Source organism: Lagopus leucura, unplaced genomic scaffold, assembly GCF_019238085.1.
Source record: "Lagopus leucura isolate 7727_CA_CO unplaced genomic scaffold, USGS_WTPT01 Super-Scaffold_100004, whole genome shotgun sequence".
NCBI classification, from domain to species: domain Eukaryota; kingdom Metazoa; phylum Chordata; class Aves; order Galliformes; family Phasianidae; genus Lagopus; species Lagopus leucura.
In genome coordinates this window covers 45,887,477-45,910,291 of record NW_024962264.1, presented here as the reverse complement: position 1 = coordinate 45,910,291, position 22,815 = coordinate 45,887,477, and the positions used below count along the sequence as shown (strand labels likewise).

Sequence of the window (22,815 nt, the reverse complement as noted above, 5' to 3'; positions counted from 1 at the left end):
CAGCAGAGGAAACAAAAAATTCTCATTACAAAAATTTGGGAATTTATGTAGAAAATTGAGCAACCTAAAAAGTGTATCCAGCAAGCCTCAGTTCAGCTGTTAAGTTTTACCTAGTTCAAACACAAATGCCTTTATGTTACAACTGATAACATGTGGACAAGAAACTGGATATATGCATTAAGAACAGTACAGGCCAACAATTCTTCAACCCATTGCTTTCTGTTATCTCCTCCCAAGCAATATTGCATGCTTGTACTGTATCTTCTGTTCTTTGTTGCCTGCTTGGGTTCACACAGCAGCAAGAAGTTTGCTTAGAATTTGGTAACGTGCATTTTGCTACAGCATAACATAAGCAATAGCCAGCATGCTCTCCCACACCTTGAATCATTTATACTGCTGTTGTATTAACGGTGGGTGATTGCTTTTACTGCTGCAGTAGCTGGAAATCATTCAACTTCATAGCTGTGAAATCCATGACCCTTTGAGCAAGATGTCTGCAGTAACCAATGTTCAGGCTCTTCACAGGCCTTTAAAGCGTTCTCATGGAGGTGCCACATACAAATCCACAGCAAGAGCACAGCTTCAGATTCAGTAAGCCTGTTTCCATAACACAAATGCCATCCTTTCATCATGGCAGCATTAGAATATTTAAGCTGGACTTACTTCTATATGGTAAACAGACCTAGCGTGATTTGTGCAATGAAATTCAACCAGTGAGACTCACCATGTATTCCAGCATAGTCCCCTGGTTTGTAATGAAACATCCAGATCAGAATGTTTTCCCCGAGGCAGCTTACCTTCTAAAGCTGACTTCACTCCTCCTGCCCCTTGGATGCAAGCTGCTCCTTCCCTTTGCCTTTTGGTTCAGCAATCAAACATGGTTTGCTTCATGCTCCTTCAGGAAAACCTAGGGCAGCATCAAAATCATAGGCAATTTGGTTGCCTTTTCTACGTCTCTCCTAGCAGGTTTCTATAATAAACTCTTCTGTATTAAACTTACACTGAGCATCATGATTCTGCCAACGCTTAGAATAATATAAACACTAAGGTTGGAAAAGACCACTAAGATCATCCAGTCCAAACGCCAACCCAATATTCCATGCCCACCAACCTACACCCCTCAGCACCTCATGATTTCAAAGGGAAGAGAGTATTTTTTTCCCCACAGTCCTCTCAGGCTGCAGGAAGGTGTGACCGCTCCCATGTCGGTGCTGCAGAAGCATTGGGGCAGGTTCTACAGGACAGTGCATTACTCACCTTCAGCTGAGCTGGGGAAGTAAATGTGAGTGGGGCTTATGCTGCTGCTGCTGTCTGTTAGTGACTGCAGAGCACTCCACTGTGATCATCTGAAACTCACTTTTACTACAAATACTTCTGAGAAAGACAAATCGCAGCAAACTTCATTAAATACAACAGCAATGTGTTTTTAGTTCTGCCTCTTGACCTGTAAGAGCAAGAGTTTGTTGGGTTTTTTAAACCTATTAAGTTAAAAAGTGTGAAGTTAGATTGCTGCAAGTGAGAAACAAACAAGACAGAAAAGCCCATAGAATTACTCTTGAGCATTGGCCGTCCTCTAGCACAAGGCTGACACCTGCAGGCAGTCTGAGCACAGCTTTGGTCTAGGAAGGTGAGGCTGGGATGTGGGCAGCGCTTCACACAGAACTTCAGCACAGCGAAGAAACCTTTCCCTCCCAAAGCCTTGCGTTAATCCCTGGTTTGCAGTTCAGGAACTGAAAGGAGCCAACCCTCCTTCAGGCTCACATTCTGTAGAACTGCTCACTTTACAACGGGATCCCCAGTCCCAGTGTCTCACTCATTCTGTACATCACTGCCTTCCCATTACACAACAGCTCCGCTGTGACTGCACTGAGCACTGCAGGAACAGAGTACAGCTGTGGTGGTTACACTTACTTACAGCTCTTCAGCACAATTACAGGCACAGGTAATTGAAGTGATTCCCTACCCACAAACGGGGTTTTCAGCACCCTCCACTTCTGTTGCAATCAGTTAATTACAAGGTCTCTATGGATTAAAGTTCTGTATCACTCTTCCCCAGTCAGGCTCCCAGGCTAAACTAGGGGCCATAGTAACCCCACACTGAAGGTCAGACAGGACAGGGCTCTGAGCACCCTGACTGAACTGTAGGCATCCCTAATCATTGCAGGGCAGCTGAACTAGAAAGGCTTTAGAAGACCCCTTCCACCTCAAGTGATTCTATGATACTTTCCTCAAGGTACATCTCCCAGGTGTTTTGCTTCCCTTCAGTTAGTACCACCAGACCAACCCATACACCCAACTACAAAAAATTCATTACCTAACAGAACTTCACTCACCTCTCTCTTTTAACCCTAGGTTAATACATCTTCTGCTCACAGTGTGCTCCAGTAGCAGCCAGAATGCTAATAGGAGAAAGCAACAGACCAAGCACTAATTGAGAGCTTCCAGCTCAGAGCTAGATACACCAGTCCACCACACAACCTGCTGTGTGAGAAGAGCTCTCTTTATCAGCATGAAGCTGGGCAGAACAGGTGCTGCTCATGACAAATCTTCCTGATGCTCCTCCTTGAGAAATGCAGTTTCACTGAAGCAGGTGCTGCCTTTTAGAGCCTCATGAGGGATGAAGGAGTTGGGGAACACTGGGCAAACCCTCTGCCCCTGCCTTAGCCTCTGAGTTTTCCACGAATCTCTCCCCTACACACTGATGTGGAGCCCAGCACAAGGTTAAGTTGTTTATGTTCATCCACCCCCAGGCTAATACAGATGCAAACCCTGCTAATGCTGCTTTAGCTGACTTGAACACAAAGGAATTAGGAAACCTTTGCCCTGATTCCATTTCAAGCAGTGCCTGGATATCAGTGGCAGCAGTGTTGTGTCACTGCTGTCACCTGGCTTCAGGATCAAAGAATTATTAACAGTCATTAAGTGGGCTGCAGGCGACCCTCCTCTGGTTCCCTGCTCTGCCACACACTGCTGGTGATGTTGATGTATTTTCCTGGGGGCTCAGTCCTTTGTCAGCACCCTGTGGCTGGGAGGGAGGGGTGGGCACTCTGCTATTTAGAGACAAGGGTCAGCTGTGGGCATCCTCTCATCTGTGGCAGTGAGGTGAGCTACAAATGGAAATTTGGTCAACATCTGTTTATAAGACCAAATGTCACAGAGCAGATAATGTCTATTGTAAATGTCAGAGTTGATAGAATTTTTTTTTTTTGTGGGGGTGGATTGGTGAAAATCTTAGCAAAGATTTGGTTCCTGTATTTATGTTGCCATTTACACAGGCCTGGATCAATGCTCAGCATTGCCTAGGCTGCACTCTAGGCACAGGAACACTGCAGGACACCAGAGCCTGTGTTGCACAGCACCCAAGCCTGGCTCAGTCCTCCTGGCCAGGAGCTGGGCTGAATGCCTGTACTGCAGACCTTACAAAAAGCAATGCTCACTGTTGGGCTTAGACCCCCATAGCCTTTGTGGGTAGCACTGCCCACATCTCAGCACACTGCAAGCACTCCCATCCCACATTTTGTGCTGTTCCCCTCCACCAAGCTTTACATTAGCAGAATGTCTTCTTTATCAGTGTGTTCCCACTTCCTGCATTTTTCTCGTTATGAAGATAATTAAATAATATTAATTACCAATGTGAATCACTGAAATTGGTCTATCAGTAATCGCGTGATAAAATTAAAACAACAGAGAGATCACATTTACAGACCACTCCACTCTGCTCTCAGCCTTTCCATTGCACTGTCTGGCTCTGATGCCTTTGTCACTCTGACAAGCGCTGCTCAATTTCCTAATTTTGATCTCCTGTTTTCTCTCTGCCCCACTTCGCATGAGAATCACCCTTCCCACACAGCACTGTGACTCCATTCAAAACAGACAAGGTATCATTCAGGGTCCCTTTCTTGCACTTCACCTTTTATCCTTAATCATTAAGGTTGGAAAAGAATACTAAGAACATTTAGTCCAACTGCCAACCCACCACCCCATGCCCACTGACCATGTCCCTCAGTGCCACATCTGCATGTTCTCTAAACATCTCCAGTGATAATGACCCCACCACCTCCCTAGGCAGCCCATTCCACATTTTTGGAGAAGAAATTCTTCTCCCACCTCACTACAACCTTGCTTCAGGTCATTCTAGAGAGCTCAAGTCTCTCAGCCTGCTCCAGACTGAACAATCCCAGTTCCCTCGGCTGCTCCTCGTAAGACTTCTGCTCCAGACTCTTCACAGCTTCCTTGTCCTTCCCTGGACACATTCCATGGCCTCAGTGCCTTTCTTGTGCTGAGGGGCCCAAAACTGTCCTCAAGATGTGGCCACCCCAGTGCAGAGTACAGAGGGACAATCACCTCCCTGCTCCTGCTGGCTGCACTGTTCCTGATACAAGCCAGGATGCCACTGGCCTTGTTGGCCACTTGGGCACACTGCCCACAAGACCTGGCACCTGGTATTGCTAAAGCTTATACAAATGGCTTCAGCCTATCCAAATCCCTCTGTAGGCTTTCCTACTCTCAGGCAGATCCTCCCTTCCTCCGAGTTTGGTGTCATCTGCAAACATACTGAGCATGCATTCAATCCCCTCACCCAGATCATCTGTGAAAACATGAAACAAGACTGGCCCCAATACTGACCCCTGAGGAACACCATCACGACCTGTTGCCAGCTGGATTTAACTCCATTCACCAGCACCACTCTCTGGGCCTTATGATTTTGGCTACCCAGATTTTTTCTGGGCTGTGAACAAAGCACCCCACCTGTCCAGACAGCTGCTGATGGGGGCTGTGTGTCTGTCTGCAGCACCTGCCTGCAGCCAGCAGTGGGGTCAGCAAGCCCAGGGATGGAACACTGCTCCACGCTTCTTATACAATACCTGCCTGGCACCCCAACACAGAAACAAAAGCCTTTGCTGACCCAAATCACCTTCCCAGTGAATCAGCAGGGCCACAACATCCAGAATGCATTTCCCTGACCACAGTGACACAGCAGTCCCACTAAGATCACAGGATCAACATGAAGATCGTGTGGGTTATTAAAACAAGCCTCACCTCAGCGAGGTTTTAGAAGAGCACACGCGCTGTGTGTCAGGGCTCTTTTTCATCAGATCAATGTACAACACTCTCTAGTAGGAGTATTAAGAGCTTCCCATTGTGTGTGAGATTTATTTCTTCCCATTCTCCTGAGATTTCTTTGTAAATTGATGGAGATTTAATTTAGGTAACAGCACACCTGGCTTGCGGTCTGGCCTTGCTTTGTTCATGCGCTGATCAGTGCCACAGATATCCATTTTCATTATTCTGTAAAAATCTGGCAGTGGGACAAGGACCATTTTTATTCCATGTTTATGCAACTTTGCCGTAAGAGCAGCAATGCCAATGAGAGTGGAGTGTAGAGGGCTGAGGCAGAGCAGTACTGCTGCTGTTGACCTGTCCCATGGGCTTATTTCCAATCTGAAGAAAGCTTCAGCAGCAGAGGGCTGGGATTTGTCTTTAGGATGTCCTTCCTCAATTAAATTAACACTCCATGTAGCAAACAATGCTGCAGGAGTCTTTAAATTCACTCCTGTATTTTTTTGACATTCAAACTGTTCTGTAGGAAGATGCAGTCTCAGTGTCATTTACTCTGACCTGGCTTTAAAAAAACAAAACCAAACCACAGCCCATATTTTAGAGGCACAAGACGACATTTATGCGCTTCACCTCGTATGATTTATGTCCCTAACTGGGTTAGGTTCCTGCATAGGAAATGAAGTGGGGCTTCAAGCCTCCATGGGAAACAGAAGCTTCTAACCCAGCTGGGTCAGGGCCAGGAACAGCACCTCCCAGCCCACCACCATTTGTCACTTTGTGCACATCCCATCATCAGCACGCTGCAGTCATCTCACTCTGCATGAGCACCTGCAGCACAACGCGTTTGTGTTCCAACCCCCCCAGCCCTGTGCCCAAGGGGGTTCCAACCCTGGGTTGCCAGCAGAGCCTTGCAAACGCAGAGCTCTGCTTGCAGCCTGGTTCTGAGCTCAGGGGTGAGCTTCAGAGGCAGCCCCGCCATCCCCAGCCCTGCCATCCCCAGCTCCGTTGTTCCCTGCCCCTGCCTGGCTGGGCACAAAGCTAATTCCGGCTCCTCTGCACTGAGACATGCATTAGTCATCCGGTCATTTATTTTATTATGCCTTTCATCGTGATGCTGATGGTGCTCCCACACGAAAAAAAAAAAAAAAAGATCTCAGACAGCAACGGAAGGCAGCAGTGCCTGAGGCAGAACGATTTCCTATTTAAACTCAGGTAAAGGTATCTAACATGCAACACATAGTTGCAAACAAAAATATAGTAAGGCAGCCTCTGAACCCACACTATTAATACCTGCTTTACAGCTGCAGGGGTGCAACCGCCTCAGCAGATGTCCATCAGCAATCCATTTGCAGGATTAGCCCTTCTCCCACGGGCCAGGAGCCCGCCTGTAATGGGATGGCTGGCAGAGGGATCTGCCTCTCAGTTTTGGAAGGTGGATCACACATAGTTAGGACGCTCAGTCCTAATGGTGAAATACTGGAACACAGCGACCTGAGTCCTCAAGTACTTCATCTGATGATTAATGGGCTTGAGGTGCTTTAAAAATAACCATGGGGCCAACTTCACCAAGTTGTACTTCACCAAGTACAACAGCGGGGTTTATTTCAGCAGTAATTTCTGCCCTGGACTGCTAACACAGAAATGCTCAGCAGGTCTGTGATTCAAAGGGAGGAGCTGCCCGCAGCCACGCAGAGGAAATGCAGCAGGCAACAGGGACACAAAGGAGATCGACAGCACAGCAGTGAGACTCACACTGCCGCATTCAGGTCATGGCCAGATTCTTCTCTACCACACCACCTCAACTTCGTAACAACACTCAGAGGTTACGAATGTCAGAGCACTTCTCAAGGAGGGAATAAATAGAGTGCAGACTGTGGGCAGAATTCAGGCACTGGCACAGCTGCCCAGAGAGCTGTGGGTGCTTCATCCCAGGAGGCACTCAAAGCTGGGTTGGATGAAGCCCTGGGAAGCCTGAGCTGGTTGCATGGGGGTGGAACTGGGTGGGCGTTAGCATCCCTTCCAACCCAAACCATTCCATGGTTCTATGATTTGAAATAAGAGTCTGAGGGAGAACAGAACTGTAATGAATGGGGGAGTTCAAACAGAGAAAAAGCGCTTCCATGGGATCTCATCTGCACAAGGAAGAAGCAAGGGTGCTGCATGCAGAAACCCAAGAAACAGGTTGAGAGGCCAGGCAGCTCCATGGCACCAGTGCAAGATGAACCAAAAGAAGGGAAGTCCCACAGCAGAAGAGGCTGCAGTGACTGGGACACGTGGGCAAGGACAAATGCTGCTGGCTGCTGCAAATGGCCCCGTGGCGCATGAGGGGATGCTGCCATCATCCTGCCACTATGCCCCTGCAGTGGCTCCCAGAAAGGAGGACAGGAAGCAACACATCTGGTTCTCTCAGCTTTTGCCTGAAATATGACTGGTCTGGGGTAGGAGTAATGCCCATTGATCCTGGTCAGCACGTCCTGACCAATGTCCTGAGGGTGCAACCTTCCCTCTTGAAAGAGGCAACAAGAGCCACCCACTCAGAGAAGGCCCAAGAACCAGCCAATATGGCCTTATCAGCACAAAGACAGCCATGAAAGAACCATCAAAATCACCAGCAAATCTGCATATTTGTATTTTGATTCCTAGCTCTCCAAAGACACAAGAAATAACCACTCTGGATTCATGTTATAAGTAGCAATGAACACACAGGTCTTGCTGTTTTCAAGGCCCAGAGGTCTCTCCTCGAGGCCTTTCCTCTCCTCTCCACACTCCCATCACTGCTCTGCAGACTGCCCAGCGCTGACAGGTGCAGGGCACAGCGCTTCTCCCAGGAGCAGAGCATTTCAACAACCGCTCCATGCACTGTGCTGAGAACTCACTGGCTGAACAAGCAGTGAGGAGACCTGGGTCATTCCTTACAGTCCGGTCAGCACTGCTCACAGCATGCACGTTCCCCTGCAGAAACCAAGCTCCTTCTGTGAGTAGTGAGAGCTGTAGTGGGACAACACTATTCCCCACGGTTACAAACAGTGCACAAGTGGCTGCTCTCTTTCCCACTCCTTGCTCTCACCACCTGTCTGCTCACCCAATTTTCAGCAGATGGAATAACGAGGAATAATTGAGAATAAAACACGACGGCTTTTATCTGCCATGTCTTTAACACGCCAGCAGTCGATGCGGCGCTTCCTGTGCTGCGGGCAGGCAGTGTGTGCCCCGCTCACAGCAGCAATCTGCACAGACTGAGGCACACTGCAGTGCCCCGTGCACGGGCCGGGCTGCAGCCTGCACCCTCAAGATGACACACCATGCCAGCCCATGGCCACCTGCAGAGATGATAACCACCACACTCAGTGCCAAGCGTAACATTTTTGCACTGCTCCTGATGTGACAATACCAAAGTGCTGCCAGGAGGGGGGGAGCCAACAGTTGGGTTATCGTGGCCTCCTCCTGCTGCTGCCCGCGGGATGTGCTACACGTTATGACATAGAATATCTGCCCACCACCGCAGCCAGCCTGGGCAGTGACAGTGGCAGATAGCACCCACACCTGCTGGGTGAGCTGCTGCACTGTGCCTGCATGCCCCCAGCAGCAGCAAACCATGGGGCACCGCAGCAGGAGGACGGTGCGATAAGGGAACTGAAGCCAAGCACCGGCAGCATGAGGGAGAGGAGAAGATTCAGCAGTGTGACACTTGAAGCACATACAGCGGAAACACAGTTTGGAACATTCAGCTTAAGAAAGCCAACCTGGCCCTGTGCTCTCCTTGGCCAGCGGCATGAAGCACAAAATACGAATGAATGAGTGGCAGAGAGCTGGGTCCCATCGGGCTGTCCAGCGCCGATGACTCATCCCGTGCTCTCCTTCAGTTAACGGCAAGGAAACGAGCACGGACGGAGCAGCACCGAACCCTGGGCGCCTCCTGCCAGTCCCACCCGGACACCCCCAGCGCCCAGCAGCGCCCCGAACTCCTACCCCCCTCCTCCCCTGGAACCAGCGGGAGATCTGCGGGGGGTGCCCCCAGCCAGGGCGCCTGTAGCGCGGCGCGGTACCGCCGCTCCCCGACCAGCTCGGTGCCCCCCCGCAGTCGTTGCGGGCCCTGCCCCCGCGAGAGGAGGGCGGCGGGGCCGGGGGCGGCGCTGGCGGCCGTCGGAGCTGCGGCGAAACACCGCCCCCGAGAGCGGCGGCAGACGGCGCGGAGCTCAGCGCGGGCTGCGGGCGCCCGTCACCCCCGAGGGTCCCGCGGCCCCGCCGTGCGCCCATGGCCGGCTCGGAGCAGCCGCCGGCGGCGGGCGGCGGCCCCGACGGCGGAGTGGCGCCGGGAGCCTCCGAGGCTCCGGGGGAGCGGCCGCTGAGCCAGGGGCTGAGCGTGCTGGTGGGGCTGGCGCTGTGCGTGACCATGCTGGGGCTGGGCTGCGCCGTGGAGCTGGGGCAGCTGGGGAGGCAGCTGCGGCGCCCCGTGGGGGTGCTGCTGGCGCTGCTGGGGCAGTTCGTAGCCATGCCGCTGGTCGCCTTCCTTCTCGCCCTCATCTTCGCGCTGGACGAGGTGGCGGCCGTGGCGGTGCTGCTGTGCGGCTGCTGCCCCGGGGGGAACCTCTCCAATCTCATGTCGGTGCTCGTCGACGGCGACATGACACTCAGGTAGGCACCGGGCGACGGGACGGGAACAGCGTGCAGCTCGGCCCCGGGGCCCCGATCCTACCACGGGCCGGGGAGGACGGGAGAGGGGGGTGTGTTTAGGCAGCTCCTGTCCCGATACGATTCACTGTACCTTTCGCTCCCCCGCAGCATCATCATGACCGCCTCCTCCACGCTGCTGGCTCTGCTCCTGATGCCGCTGTGCCTATGGCTGTATAGCCGGCCATGGATCCACACGGCGCTGGTGCGGCTGCTGCCCCTGGGAGCCGTCAGCCTGACGCTGGGCAGCACGCTGCTGCCCATCGGCCTGGGGGTGCTCATCCGCTACCGGTATCCCCGCGCTGCCGACCTCCTGGTCAAGGTAAGGGCACGGCAGCGGGCACCAGAGTGGCTATCGGTGCAGTGCAGAGGTTCTGAATGCACAGAGAGCAGAGGGGGTTCTCATGCTGTTAAACTCACAGCCTTGTGCTCTTTCTCGCTGTCTGTGGCCAGGTCTCTCTGTGGTCCCTCTTAGTGACCCTGGTGATCCTCTTCATTCTGACTGGCACCATGCTGGGGCCTGACCTGCTGGCGCACATCCCTGCCTCTGTCTATGCCATCGCCGTACTGATGCCGCTGACGGGGTATGCCCTGGGTTATGGTTTGGCCACTCTCTTCAGAATGCCCCCGCACTGCCGAAGAACGGTGTCTCTGGAGACTGGCTGCCAGAACGTTCAGCTCTGCACCGCCATCCTCAAGCTCACCTTCCCCCCGCAGCTGGTGGGCGGCATGTACATGTTCCCCCTGCTCTATGCGCTCTTCCAGGCAGCAGAAGCGGGGCTCTTTGTGCTGGCCTACAAGGTGTACGGCAGAGACGGCCCCAAGCAGGAGATGCTGGGCGAGGAGGAGGACACAGACATCTCCTACAGGAAGCTGAAGGAGGAGGAGGTGCCCGATACCTCCTATGGCACGGTGACCACTGAGGAGCTCGGTGCTGCTCCAACAGAGCCGGCACAGACAGCGCTGTAGGCAGATGCTGGGGTGACAGCCGGGGCCATGTGCTGTTGTTGAGGTGACAGCGTGCTTGTCATGAAGCCATGCTTGTGCTGGGTGCACTCACTCGGACTCTGTTGTTGTTCCAGCTGCTCCCGTCGTACAAAGTGACGTATGTTTATTGCCATCACTGGTGTATTTCCTCAAAAGTATATATAAATAAAAAGAATAATAATAATAAAAGAGGAGAAAGTATCACTGCTGCACAACTCAGTGACGGCTCCTCTCCGTGCAATGAGGCTCCCGTCCGTGCGAGTGTGGAAGAAGGAGCGCATTCCGAGGGGCCGAGGGGCTGTCACCTTGCACGTGTCTCCACGCTCCCGTCGTAAAATACCGTGCTGTCCGCGCTCGCCGCAAATACGCGGCCGAGCCCAAACCAAACCCGCGTTGCGGCCCATTCGTCACGTGGAGGCAGCGCGAGCACCGCTCCCCTCAGCTCACCGAGCCCCGCGGGCGGCCCGAGGCCCCAGGCCGGGCTTCAGGCGGGCGCCGCCGGGGCGTGGGGAGCCGGGCCCCGCCCCGGGGGTATTTAAGGCCGCCCCCAGCCGGCCGTCGAGGCGCCATGGCCGAGGACGCGATGGAGAGCTACCTGTACGCTGCCTACCCGCCCTACTCGTACCGCTACCCACCGCCCAAGGGCAAAGGCGGGTCGGGCGGCTGGCGGCCGCGGGGCGGCTACTTGGCGGGCTACGGGGAGGCGGCGGCGGCCGCGGCCGAGTACTTCGACAACTACCAGCGTGCGCAGCTGAAGGCCATCCTGTCGCAGGTGAACCCCAACCTGACCCCGCGGCTCCGCAAGGCCAACACCAAGGAGGTGGGCGTGCAGGTCAACCCGCGGCAGGACGCCTCGGTGCAGTGCTCCCTCGGGCCCCGCACGCTGCTGAGGCGCCGGCCCGGCCTCGCCCCGTCGCGACCCCGCGAGGCGGCCCCGGAGCAGGAGCAGGGCAGCCCGGTCACCACCGGCACCCGAGCCGTGCGCTTCCCGCGCACCGTCGCCGTGTACTCGCCCGTGGCGTCCCGTCGTCTCACCGCCTTCCCCGAGGAGCCCGAGCCGCCACCGCGGGAGCCCGAGGCGTCGCGGGAGCCCGAGGCGTCCCGGGAGCCCGAGGCGCCGCCGGCCCCGGCAGCCGTCGAGGAGGAGCGGCGCGAGGCGGAGGCGGTGCGCGCCAGCTGGGAGAAACCGCCCGAGCGCGAGGCCGCTCCGCTGGAGCAGCGCGGGGCCGCGGCGCCGGACGGGGATCGGGAGGGGGCAGAGCCGCGGGAGGAGCCGCCCGCCGCGCCCCAAAAGCAGGAGGCGGCCCCGGGCAAGGCCCGTCTGCGCTTCCAGGTGAGGAGCGGGGCTTGGGGCGGGGGCCGGGCCGCGCCGCGCGTCGCCCTCGGTAACGGCCGTCTCCGTCAGTTCCTGGAGCAGAAGTACGGCTACTACCACTGCAAGGACTGCAACATCCGCTGGGAGAGCGCCTACGTCTGGTGCGTGCAGGGCACCAACAAGGTACGTCCCGTCCCGCCCGGCCCCTCGCCGCCCCCCCGTCCCGCGCACGCTGACCGCCCCGCGCCCCGCAGGTGTATTTCCGTCAGTTCTGCCGCACCTGCCAGAAGTCCTACAACCCGTACCGCGTGGAGGACATCACCTGCCAGGTAACCTCCGTCCCCCGCACCCCCGGGCCGCTCCCCGCTCCCCCGCTGACGCCGCCTCTCCGCAGAGCTGCAAGCAGACGCGCTGCACCTGCCCCGTGAAGCTGCGCCACGTGGACCCCAAGAGGCCGCACCGCCAGGACCTGTGCGGGAGGTGCAAGGGGAAGCGCCTCTCCTGCGACAGCACCTTCAGCTTCAAATACATTATCTGAGGAGGAGGGGGATTTTGTTTGTTTAGGGCTCTTCCAGGGGAACTGCAGGCTCCGCAGGTTGTTTTCCGTTGTTGTTGGTTGGGTTGAGGGTGGCTGGGAAAGCTGCGAGTAAAGATTTGGTGAAGCCTCTGTTGGTCAGGTGGGGCTGTGCCCAGTTTGGGGGTGTGCGTTGAGATTTTGGTAATTGTGTAAGGGAAGAGCCCGCAAATACTGGTTTGCGAATTAGTGACAGCCTGGGCTGCGGCCAGCTCAAGGCTGTGTGGAGTCTCAGACAGGAAAGAACGCTGGTTACTCATCCTGCATGGGAAGCTCAACCACTTGTGCATCAGGCTGACATCCACCGTGGGTGGTGGAGCACATCGCAAAGGGGGCCATGGCGGTATTCAGTCACTGTGTACATTGGTGCTGCAGGGCTCCTGCCCTGCTGTTCCTCTCTGGAAGAGGCTGAGAATGACTGTGTAGAAGTCAGGCTGCTGCTCGTATGGCTGCCCGGGCTTGGCTGAGCTCGTGTTATAAGTTGAGAGCACATGCTGCTTGGGGTGGTGTTAATTTGTCTTCAGAAGCAGCTATCACTGGCTGATGGCGAGAGAGTTTTTGATGTTACGCATCAGGTGAACAGAAACTTTGGGTTATTGGGAAAAATGGCACTTGAAAGGCTCTAGGTGACCTGCATCTGCCCAGCTTCCTCTGAACCTTCAGGTGCTGCACAAAGAGCTGCACATGTGGTGGTGTGTGCTTGGGGTCTTCTGCCTCCTGTCAGGGAAGGAGCAGATCACTGCCCATCTGGGATGGGGTTTGCAGCTAGAGGTGATGCACCTGGACTATTTCTGCTGCTAGGGTGAGGTCTCCATGGGGATGAGCATGTTTCAGTGGTGTTATGCACATCAGCATGCTACAGCAGTGCCACCTGCACAGACAACTCAGGGAAACCTGTGTCCCACTACATTCTACCTCATAGCTAAGGAGTTGGGTAAACAATGGAGAAATGTATACTTTCCTGAGAATGTGAATAAAGCTGTTACCTTTGAAATTAGCACTACACTGGACTGAGTCTTGTGGAGAACTCTTCTAAGGTGTCTTTCTCTAGAGAACTGATTTTTACTCCATCGGGAGTGGCTGAAGGTGAGCAGTCTGTGTCTGTGCTGCTCTCAGAGAGGCTATGGTATGGTGAGGAGGCAACTGCTGTGCTTGCCAGTAGAGAATGCCTGCCAGGGGGCAGTGTTAATGCTACAGCTCCTCTAGAATGGATGTAATTCATCCTGCTGTCAGTTCCTGCATTAAGTGTGTCCCTTGAACTTACTGCAGTAACTCTTTGTAGTTTTGTAACTTAAATCTTTTGCAGTAAGAGTACAATATATCGCCAGCAATTGATTGCTCAGTAACTTCACTTATGCATGCTTCACTAATTACTATATCAGCATGATGTGTTCTAGGAATAGGCAGAGTGCTACTGATTTTTTATTTTTTTTTTTTCCTACAGCAACACAAGTTCTGTGCCATATCAAGGCAGCTGACAGAAGTAGCAGTTCAGCTCTTCCTATGTACACAGCTCTCCTCACAAGCATGGCTTTGAGGGCTACTTGCTGTGGAGTTACCAGCAATAGCCAGAGTGGAAATGCAATACAGCTGGGCACTGCTGCCTTGGAAGGCACACAGCTGGTGCTGAGAGCCCAGCTGATCTTCAGGAAAGCTCCTTCAGTGGTGAAAGAGGGACAGGCTGGCCCTACCTGCTGCTGCAAGGTCCTTGGGTGTGGAGGAAGGGGAGTGCAGCAGGCAGTGCTGTTAATGGTGTTAAACAGGATTTCCTTTGTGCTGTGCTGGCTCCTAGTGCAGCAGTAGCTATGTCACTCCTCCAACAAAAATATATTCACTGCTTTTATTGCTTGCTGTACAGTTCTGCATTCTTTCCCGCTTTACTGCTCTGTCATGTCTTTGACAGCACATGCTGTGTTGTGGGCCCTAGTTCCTCAATTCATCAGAAAGAAGGGAAGCTGATGGTGACCTGTGTGATTATGCAGAGCAGAAAGGAGCAGACTTGTCAGCTCTTCAGAGATATCTGGAGTGTGCGCTGCACAGCTTTTCCATGTAAAGGTGCTTTTTGCTCTGGTAATACTGCACTCAGTGCATCTTAAAGATGTCAGACGTGCCAGGTTTCAGACAGCCTTCAGTACAGCTGTGTTTAGCATGCTGCTGGCACCGGGTGAGAATGAGTCATTTGGGAAGTGGCAATCAGCAAAAAGAGCAGCACTTGGCATGGTCTGATGGCCTCTGGGAGAAGGGGCTGTGAGCAGCCAGGAGTGAAGGATGGGGCCTTGTAAGACAGAACAGGTGGCACAGCGGAGGTCTGGAGGTGGTTCTTAACCCACAGTGAAAGAGGAAGCGTGCACTAAGAAGAAATACCCAGTCACTGAGGTACTATGATTTATGCTCCATAGGGCAGGTATGCAGAAATGGAGTTGTGAGGAGTCTTAGAAATTCTGTTCACGTTCTCAGAAGATGCCATGGACCAGATACGAGGGGAAAAAAAAAAACAGGAATTCCATTCTTCTGTAGTCAGCATTTAGCTTAAGTACTTAAATGCTCCTAAAAATATATGAACTTCTGGCCTGTAAAAGTACACGAGATGACAGATACAATGTCTTTTTATTTTTACAAAAAAAAAAACTGGTAAAAGATGATGTAAATAAAAGTGTAATGCGCCACTAAATGTAACCACTTATCCCCCTGTAAATACTTATTAAATAATTAAGAACACCAGCTACAGTACCACAAAACCATCAAAATAATTCCATTTTATCAGGGTCAGGAAAAAAATACAGTGATTATGGATGTGCCTTGACCGGTTACAGAGCTTGTTAGGATAATGTAACTACTGTCAGCAGCCCAACAGTGTGCACAGTGCCTTCAGTTAATGCGCTTCAGTACAATTAATTACATTTCTAGTGGGGTTCAATTCCCCCAGAAAGGCAGAGCTAAGAATTTCAGTTCTACATTCTAAACTCTGGAATTAGAGCCCATTAAAAAAAATCACAGTGGGTAAGAGATGTATATAAAAATACTGGGTGTTCCTTTCAAATCACAGGAATCGTGGGACTACATTCTTTTTTTTCTTCTTCTTTTTCATTTTTTTTTATTTTTATTTTTTTACAAAATGCTGTTGGTTTCAACAGAATCCAGTTTGTTTTATGCTACAGACTTTGACACTGAACTAGAAGAATATTGCCTGTTTGTGTGGTTTGGGAGGCAATCCTTTTGTCTGTATAGTCCCAATTCCTTAGGCTTACCTTGAGCCATGTATGTGCATTCAGACTTTCTGCTTGAAGCCTGCAGGCTACTCAGACTGCAAGTCATGTATGTGACTACCCAGAGTGAGAACTCCCCTTCCCCTCAGCTTTATACACTAATGTCTTAACAGTGCATTGCACAAATTTACAAGAAAAATACTGGTTTTGCACTATACAGTTTCTAGAATATTTACAGAATAAAATAAGTTAACTTCTAATGAGAATTGCTGATGGGCAGCATATATCTTTAATATACATTTTAAAGTCTCTGCAGGCAGCTACTTTTTGGTTAGTTGTTATCAATATTTGTAACATAAGCACTGATCAGAGAACTGAGCAGCATTCCAATAAAGTTAACAGATATATTATTTCTTTTAGAAACACTGGGGAATCCCAGTTTAAAATATTATTAAATGCCCTAACATTTACACGCTATGAGGATTAGATCTAATAAAATAAAATTTCTTCAAAAATAATCTTGCAGCTCTCACAAGCATGCTCTGAGACCTCATTTAACAATCATCCATACCTCCAAAAAACAACTGTCACATAGCCATACATACCAACTCACACACATCGTTTCCTCGTTACGGACAACAAAATTAAACACTGAGAAGTCAATGTTTTTTGCAGGCAGAAGCCCTCCTGCTCGTATTCGACCGCACACTCTCCATGATGCTGCAAAGTGTCTCATTAGGTATCAGTTGATGATTATATCTACTGCTGCTGGAAAGCCAGGGAGCGTTGCAGGTCTTCAGCCAAAATAAACCAGCCTTGATTTTAGCCTCATCCCACCTGCAGTATTGATTCAACATTTAGAGGCTGTTACTGCAAACACCACGTATAGTTCTGTTACAACAGAAAATAATGCATATGTATGCATTACATTTAAGCCCTTTTCCTTTCATGTAGGTTTTATACATACATTTAATTAAAAAAATACTACTGCCACACAGCTACTGTGTAGAAAGAGCAGTTAAGTAAGATGTTAACTTCCATTTTCAGATTCTTTACTTCTGAAGAACTAAATTCCAGCTGTGATGAAAGTGGGTCATTTGTCAGGATTGCTGCAGTTTCTTTTCTGTGTTCTTTGTTTCTTTTTGTTTCAAATGAAAGGTGCTCAATAATAGTCAGAAGCATCTTCAGTATCAGTTCTCTTCTAAATGACAGCTGTTCAGAATCCAGTGCTCACAAGACTGACTCCTGGTTTGATTTTCCCTAGAAGGTGATAGGATTGCACCATGCGTAGAGACTCCCGAATTTCTAGATTAAGTTCCATCAGCTTTGAGCTGGCCTCAGACATATCCTGGTTGGAGCCCACTACTGCAAAGCTCCCAGTCTGACCAAGTGTCTGATGACGGAAATATATGTGCAGCAGTGTTTGGATGGGGTCATCTTCTGAACTGCCAAAGATGTCGTGGGGCCAAATGGATCTGTGGACACACAATTTGTATTTAGATGTTAAAAAAAAAAAGTAATTAAGGATTCTTAAAACGGGGATCTGAACAGAAGATATGGAGATGCAAGAGGAATGTTTTTTCTGTAGTCCTGATAGTGAACAGTGTGATTTTTCACAAAGCCAAATTCTGAAGAACAAGTATTCCTACAATTGCCTTTTTTTAAATCAAAAAATGCCAATGAACATGCAATAATTAATCACCTGTGCTTGTCTTTTGCAGTGAGAGTATCTAGCAATAGCTGAAAAAATTGGAATAGTGCCTATCCCTGTCTTTAAAACAGCCCATTAGCAAATTCTGGCCTGAAAGCATAATCCTTATGCACACACCTGAAAGCCTTGACCTGTGCTACAGCTGACACAAACTCCTTGCTTCTCAGGGCTTCAATGAGGGAGTGAATCGCTGTTTCTGTGCTAGCTTGGGAAGCTTCTGCAATTTCAATTTCTTCGATACCACTGTCAGATGCAGCCTCAGCCTCTTTCAGACAGCTCTCCAAAAGAGCAAGTTCCTCAGACATATTTATGACCTGAAAGAAATACAAAAGTAAGCTTTTCTAGTTTAAATATATCTTTAGCTAAATTAAGCTTCAGCTGGTCAGACACACACATTTTTCCTCCTTGGTACAATCCTAAATAAGATACACAAAAAGTAATCCCACTAATTGCTTCAGTTCCTTATACATACAGCCAGCTTAATGGCCCAAGTGTATCAGGTGTTTCAGCTTTCCCCAATGAAATTTCCATCTTTGTCAGTTCTTTAAAATTTGTTCCAAAAAGTACATTTTTCTTTTCATATCACTTAACAACAATTAAGTTGATATGAAACATTAAACGCTTTGGAAAGTACAACAGGAGTTGTGTTGTTACAATGACAACCTCAACACAAAGAAAAAATCTGTAAGAACTCACAGCCCAGCAGAATAACTAATTCAGATAATGTATATAATACCATCTTTTGCTTTAGCTCCAGCATATAAGTGAAAGACAAAAGCATGCTCAAAACAAGATTCTGCAACTGACTTCAGAATTCAGGCTGGTGTGACGCTGACCTTCCGTGACGTTCTTCATACAAAACAAACTCACTCATTTGCAGCCCCAACAAAAATCTGGGGATCTAAGTAACACGCATCATTTTTTTCCTAAACCAAAGGCTTCCACTCCTCTTCTTTGTTTTCCTCTCCACTACATCAAGCAATACTTTTTTCTTTTAAAATGCTTCCTCTATTGCATTACAGTCCCGTGGGAGAACGTTGAGAAGATTATTAACATTATTAACAGTGTAACTCATTCAGATAAACTCGATTAAGATCCACGTGTGCACAGCTGAATGACGCATTTTGCTTCTAAAGTTAGTACACCTCAAAATCAGCCACAAGACACCCAGCACGCATTACTAACTGCACACAGGTTGGGACTAGGGTTGCAGTGAAACTGAATGGCAGGTGGCATGATGCAGTTCGGTGATTGACTGGTAGTGAGTCACTGTGTTCCTGACAGGAAGCGCTGGGGTGACGGAAAGGGGCTTCATCACAGAACTCTGCTGGTTGAATTTGTTGTAGCTTGATTAGCAAACGCCAAGAGTGCTACTGAAATATTTCAAGTCCTCATCGCTGGACTCCCTGCCCTCCTGTGTAAGAGCTTTCAAGTTGTACAAAAATCAACGCTGATTATTGCACATCTCAGAAAATTCCTGCAAGTTCTACTTAGATCTTTCAGTAATTAGCTATAGAGTAGCAGGGTACCCTCCTGCAGTTTTTAAAAAGATGTCCTGCTGAAAAACACGTTACCAAAATGTATTCAAAGTGATTTGGCTTTAAAATGTCAACAGCAAGTAGCTAAATGGCATGATTTTCATTACCTCTGCTTCTTTTTTGATTGTGTTTACTTGGCTGATAAGTTTGCAGTAGGCTTGGAACAGAAGCAACAACTGGAAATGCAATTTGTACAGCCTCCGACATAACTCCAGTTCCTACAAATGTAAACAATGTCATTAGATTCACAAAGTGCTGAACATCTACTATCCAATACAAGAAACATGACAGCTTCAATATAGAATGTGCAAAAAGTAAAAGTAGTTATTTGGTTACTGTTATGAAAATGCCAAAAAGATTTGCAAGCTAGTGCAGCAAGAAGCTAATGAAAAGCAAATGAAAGCTTCATTCAGTTCTGTATTTATAGGTAGACTCTCTCACACAGGTTAAGAGTTCAAATTTTAATAAGAAGTTACATTTCCAAATGGTAGGAAACAAAGGGATTCAAAATGCATTTTAAAATGTCACATTCCCAGACAGAATATCATAGATTGTTTACTTGATATTAATACTGCTTTGAGTTCAAGAACTAATACAAAAAAAAAAATACTGTTGTGATTGCTAAGTACACCATCTTTCATAACCACTAATATGAATATGTAAACATAGTATATAACCTGGTCTTTAGCTCATAACTGCCTGATTGAATAAGAGGAAAATAATTCCATTCTTGAATGTAAGAATAATGTTTCCTTTGTGAAAGGTAGCTCTGTTTCCATTTTAGAAAATACCACATGATATAATCTTAAAGAAATTAAACAGCAGCATTAACTTGTGCACTGTCTTGTTTCAATTTTTATGCTTCTGAAACTGTTTGAGGTGCAGACAGTGCTAATACTGCTTTACATAAAGACATAAGAGCTAATTCTAATGGAATAATCTCCTATAAGGTTCTACTTACTACAGGATTCTGTTATCTACAGAGAACCAACAGTTCACTGGGTTAGATGATGCAGAAATGAAGCACACAGCATTTTTGTAATAGTCTATGACAGGACACCACTATGTCACAAATGGATGAGACAAATGGAGACCAGCTCGTTGACTGGCATGGTTAAATATTCGATAAATCAAGAACCATCACTTACTGCTAGAATTTCCATTTGCTAAGCAAGAAGATGAGCAGGTCACAAAAATACAAAGAAAGAAAAAAGATCAAGAATTAGTGCAGGAAATCATTTGAATTAGGGTAAAAGATGTCCCAGGTAAAATGGAGAATGAAACACAAGTAACATGCTCCAAATATACTCTGAATGGAAAAAAAAAAAATTAACAGATTGAAGTTGAATTGCTACGCACTTGCTGTTGTAATTATCAATGTAATCAGTGACTTTATTGGACAAACATGAGTACATGAGTAACATATTTCACCTTACAACCCTGCCTGGTCTTTACGTATTGTATGACCTTTAAGGTATGCAAAATTAGAAATTCAAAAGCAGGTCTGAACATCTGTATAACCTGTACAATGCTTCTTACTTTTCTGCTTAAGCACAGGTGATTCTTTTTAAAATTTGAGGTGCATGTGGATTCTGAACTTTTTAAGAATTTGTGTTAGGAAATTCTTTTTGCTAAACTCAGTCCTCAGGTTCTCAGCACCTCACTGTGACAGTTTTGTGATTCAGTTGCTTTTTTTTTTTTTTCCCTCCCAACAATGTTTGAAAGAGAGAAAAAAAACCCAACAAATACATTCCTTAGACAAAGTGAGAAACTCCTGTGCTTTGTAAAGCACTGTGCTGATGACAGTTAAGCCATGTTCAAAGGACACATGGATGAAGATGGAGCCAGCATCTGATTCTAACAGGCAGGAGCAGTGAAGAGTTACTAAGCACACAGCTAATTACCAGGTGTGTAATAAGTTATGCACCGCATGCTTAATGGACTGTAAACATTGTGAGGTTTTGTAGTGTACTTGGTGCTGTTATACACATAGCACAATTTTATAAGCAAAAGCTTCCAATGCACCGAACATCTTGAACTGCCCACTTTGAGAAGAATTATTCCAATGGAACACAGATTCAGATTTTGAGAAATGGCAGAGTCAGCTTATTTAAGAATCAGTCATTAAGTCCCTGTGTTCTTGTCTGCTTGGCAAGACCATCTTGATTTTCTCACTATTCCATAGCTGTATTGATCACAGTGCTTAAAACTGATAAGAAATGGAAGCAGCCCTGCAGCCTTGTGTCTCTGCACAGGACAGTACTTAGGTCTTTTTAGTATTAACCAGTTGACTGGATAGAGTTAGCAGTTTACACTCCACTCACTTTTAGAAAAATGATCTTCTATATCTCCATTCCATCAAGCCACTATAAGCTTCAGTGAGTAAATACGTAACTTATGTAAACTCTGTATGTTTATGAAGCAAAATAACAAGGTTCATCATCCTCAATGGATACTACACCTTAAAATGATTTTAACTGAGCCTGCAGTGCAAGGAATACATACACACATACACACAAAAAGCTTCCAGCCTGCTTTGTAAGCCAGAACTGAAACAACAACCAGAGCAGGTCTCCTCAAACAATCATTAAGAACTGGCTGCACGGCTCCTGTTCTGAGACTGTCTTCAAACACAGCTGAACTGGAAAAGAACAAATAAAACTGCCTTGCTCTGACTGATGCATTCTCTCCATACAACTTAAATGAAAGTCTGTGTGCTGCTTTCCCAACATTTCTTAATTTGTCTAGCTCTATAATGGGAGTAGTAATATTTACCTTCATGGTAGTGTCCAAACAGTTTCTTAGTGTGCATAAAGCAACATTCCAAACATGGACTGAAATACACAGACACTGCTTTTTAAATCAATACACAGAGCATTTAGTGTGCTGTAGTACTGTGTTGTTACATAGTGCCAGTCACTACACGAAGATCTGAACCACGTGTGAAATATACCAGATGTTGTGCTTGCAGGCAAAGCAAAAAGCCTCTCAAGTGGTAGCGAGTGTGTGAATAATTATATTTTGCTTTAACCACGTTAAATGTCTTTAAAATACTCAACCTCAGTGTGGTAATACAAACACATTTCTGTACTCTAAAAAATTCATACACATTTTGTGACTGGATTTAAACAAATTTTATATAAAGTATATATGAGACTAAATGTAAACTAAGGAAGAAGCAGTTCATGCACACAGTGGAAATTTCTGTTGCTAAACACCACATTTTCAGCAGCAGAAACATTACCAAGTATATCAAGGAAATAAGAGTTCCAACTGAACTGAAGTCCCAGTCCACTTTGGAAAAAGCTCTCACTCGCTTTAGCAATTAGTAATATTAAACAAAAACACTGTCATGCAAGTACATATAGCATATCAAACTGATCTTAATAGGTTACTTCACCTGTTGTTATTAGATGATAGTTTGACAAAAGAGTTTCATTACATTTTTGCCATTGTATTATATTGTTCCATCCCACCCAAATGGTGGCTCTGAAAAGGTCATACATATTTATATAACATTAATTATATTAAATTCAGTTGAGATTTTTGGCCAGACAGTTTATCTGAGCATACAAGCAGAATGCTGATCTTTCTTCTTCTAGAAAAGAAGAAAGCTGCACAAAAGTGGACTTACTGGTACAAAGATGGTATCTAGTCTGCTTATCTACTCAGTGTTATTAAGCCTAGAACCCAGGACTGGTTGCCAGCTTTTATTAAAAAAAAGCCCATTTTATTAGACCACTGCTTCATAA

The 22,815-nt window shown here is 48.1% G+C and overlaps 3 protein-coding genes and 1 long non-coding RNA gene across 10 annotated transcripts in view; 2 read left to right on the top strand and 2 right to left on the bottom strand.

The window, feature by feature from the left end:
* Positions 1-821: 821 nt before the first annotated feature.
* On the bottom strand, positions 822-2,459 carry LOC122180428. Its single transcript, XR_006179064.1, has 3 exons — positions 2,334-2,459; positions 1,258-1,444; positions 822-907 (listed from the first exon to the last, which is right to left on the bottom strand). It is a non-coding gene; the product is annotated as an uncharacterized LOC122180428 (long non-coding RNA).
* A 6,857-nt stretch (positions 2,460-9,316) lies between these two features.
* SLC10A4 (solute carrier family 10 member 4) lies at positions 9,317-10,863 on the top strand. Its single transcript, XM_042871796.1, has 3 exons — positions 9,317-9,696; positions 9,844-10,054; positions 10,186-10,863. Exons 1-3 carry the CDS (start codon positions 9,317-9,319, stop codon positions 10,699-10,701), a joined length of 1,107 nt encoding a protein of 368 aa, XP_042727730.1. The 3' UTR covers positions 10,702-10,863.
* Positions 10,864-11,287: 424 nt separating this feature from the next.
* On the top strand, positions 11,288-14,301 carry ZAR1 (zygote arrest 1). 2 transcript variants are annotated; one of them, XR_006179118.1, is made up of 5 exons: positions 11,288-12,052; positions 12,125-12,217; positions 12,289-12,363; positions 12,429-13,694; positions 14,053-14,301. XR_006179118.1 is itself a non-coding variant. In XM_042872198.1 (4 exons), the coding sequence occupies exons 1-4, from the start codon at positions 11,288-11,290 to the stop codon at positions 12,570-12,572; spliced, it is 1,077 nt and encodes a 358-aa protein (XP_042728132.1). In that variant the 3' UTR covers positions 12,573-13,796. The 2 variants fall into 2 exon arrangements, 1 of the variants encoding a protein (XP_042728132.1); XM_042872198.1 differs by lacking the exon at positions 14,053-14,301 and having other exon boundaries at positions 12,429-13,796.
* Positions 14,302-15,196: 895 nt separating this feature from the next.
* The window catches only part of FRYL (FRY like transcription coactivator), a 153,235-nt gene continuing 145,616 nt past the window's right edge, over positions 15,197-22,815 (bottom strand). For 4 of the 6 annotated variants that reach the window (XM_042872197.1, XM_042872192.1, XM_042872194.1 and 1 more), the window contains 4 exons: positions 20,212-20,229; positions 19,171-19,281; positions 17,643-17,839; positions 15,197-17,289 (listed from right to left, as the gene is read on the bottom strand). In XM_042872197.1, coding sequence (XP_042728131.1) covers positions 17,031-17,289; positions 17,643-17,839; positions 19,171-19,281; positions 20,212-20,229 — 585 coding nt within the window. In that variant the 3' untranslated portion in view covers positions 15,197-17,030. The remainder of the gene's footprint in view (positions 17,290-17,642; positions 17,840-19,170; positions 19,282-20,211; positions 20,230-22,815) is intronic. The other 2 variants (XM_042872193.1, XM_042872195.1) reach the window with 1 other exon arrangement.

Bases quoted from the DNA above. Each gene is read 5' to 3' on its own strand.
- SLC10A4 (XM_042871796.1), top strand. From the start codon at position 9,317: ATGGCCGGCTCGGAGCAGCCGCCGGCGGCGGGCGGCGGCCCCGACGGC. The intron at 9,697-9,843 runs GTAGGCACCGGG...GCTCCCCCGCAG, and splicing joins GACGGCGACATGACACTCAG to CATCATCATGACCGCCTCCT. The intron at 10,055-10,185 runs GTAAGGGCACGG...GTCTGTGGCCAG, and splicing joins CTGCCGACCTCCTGGTCAAG to GTCTCTCTGTGGTCCCTCTT.
- ZAR1 (XM_042872198.1), top strand. From the start codon at position 11,288: ATGGCCGAGGACGCGATGGAGAGCTACCTGTACGCTGCCTACCCGCCC. The intron at 12,053-12,124 runs GTGAGGAGCGGG...CGTCTCCGTCAG, and splicing joins AGGCCCGTCTGCGCTTCCAG to TTCCTGGAGCAGAAGTACGG. The intron at 12,364-12,428 runs GTAACCTCCGTC...GCCTCTCCGCAG, and splicing joins TGGAGGACATCACCTGCCAG to AGCTGCAAGCAGACGCGCTG.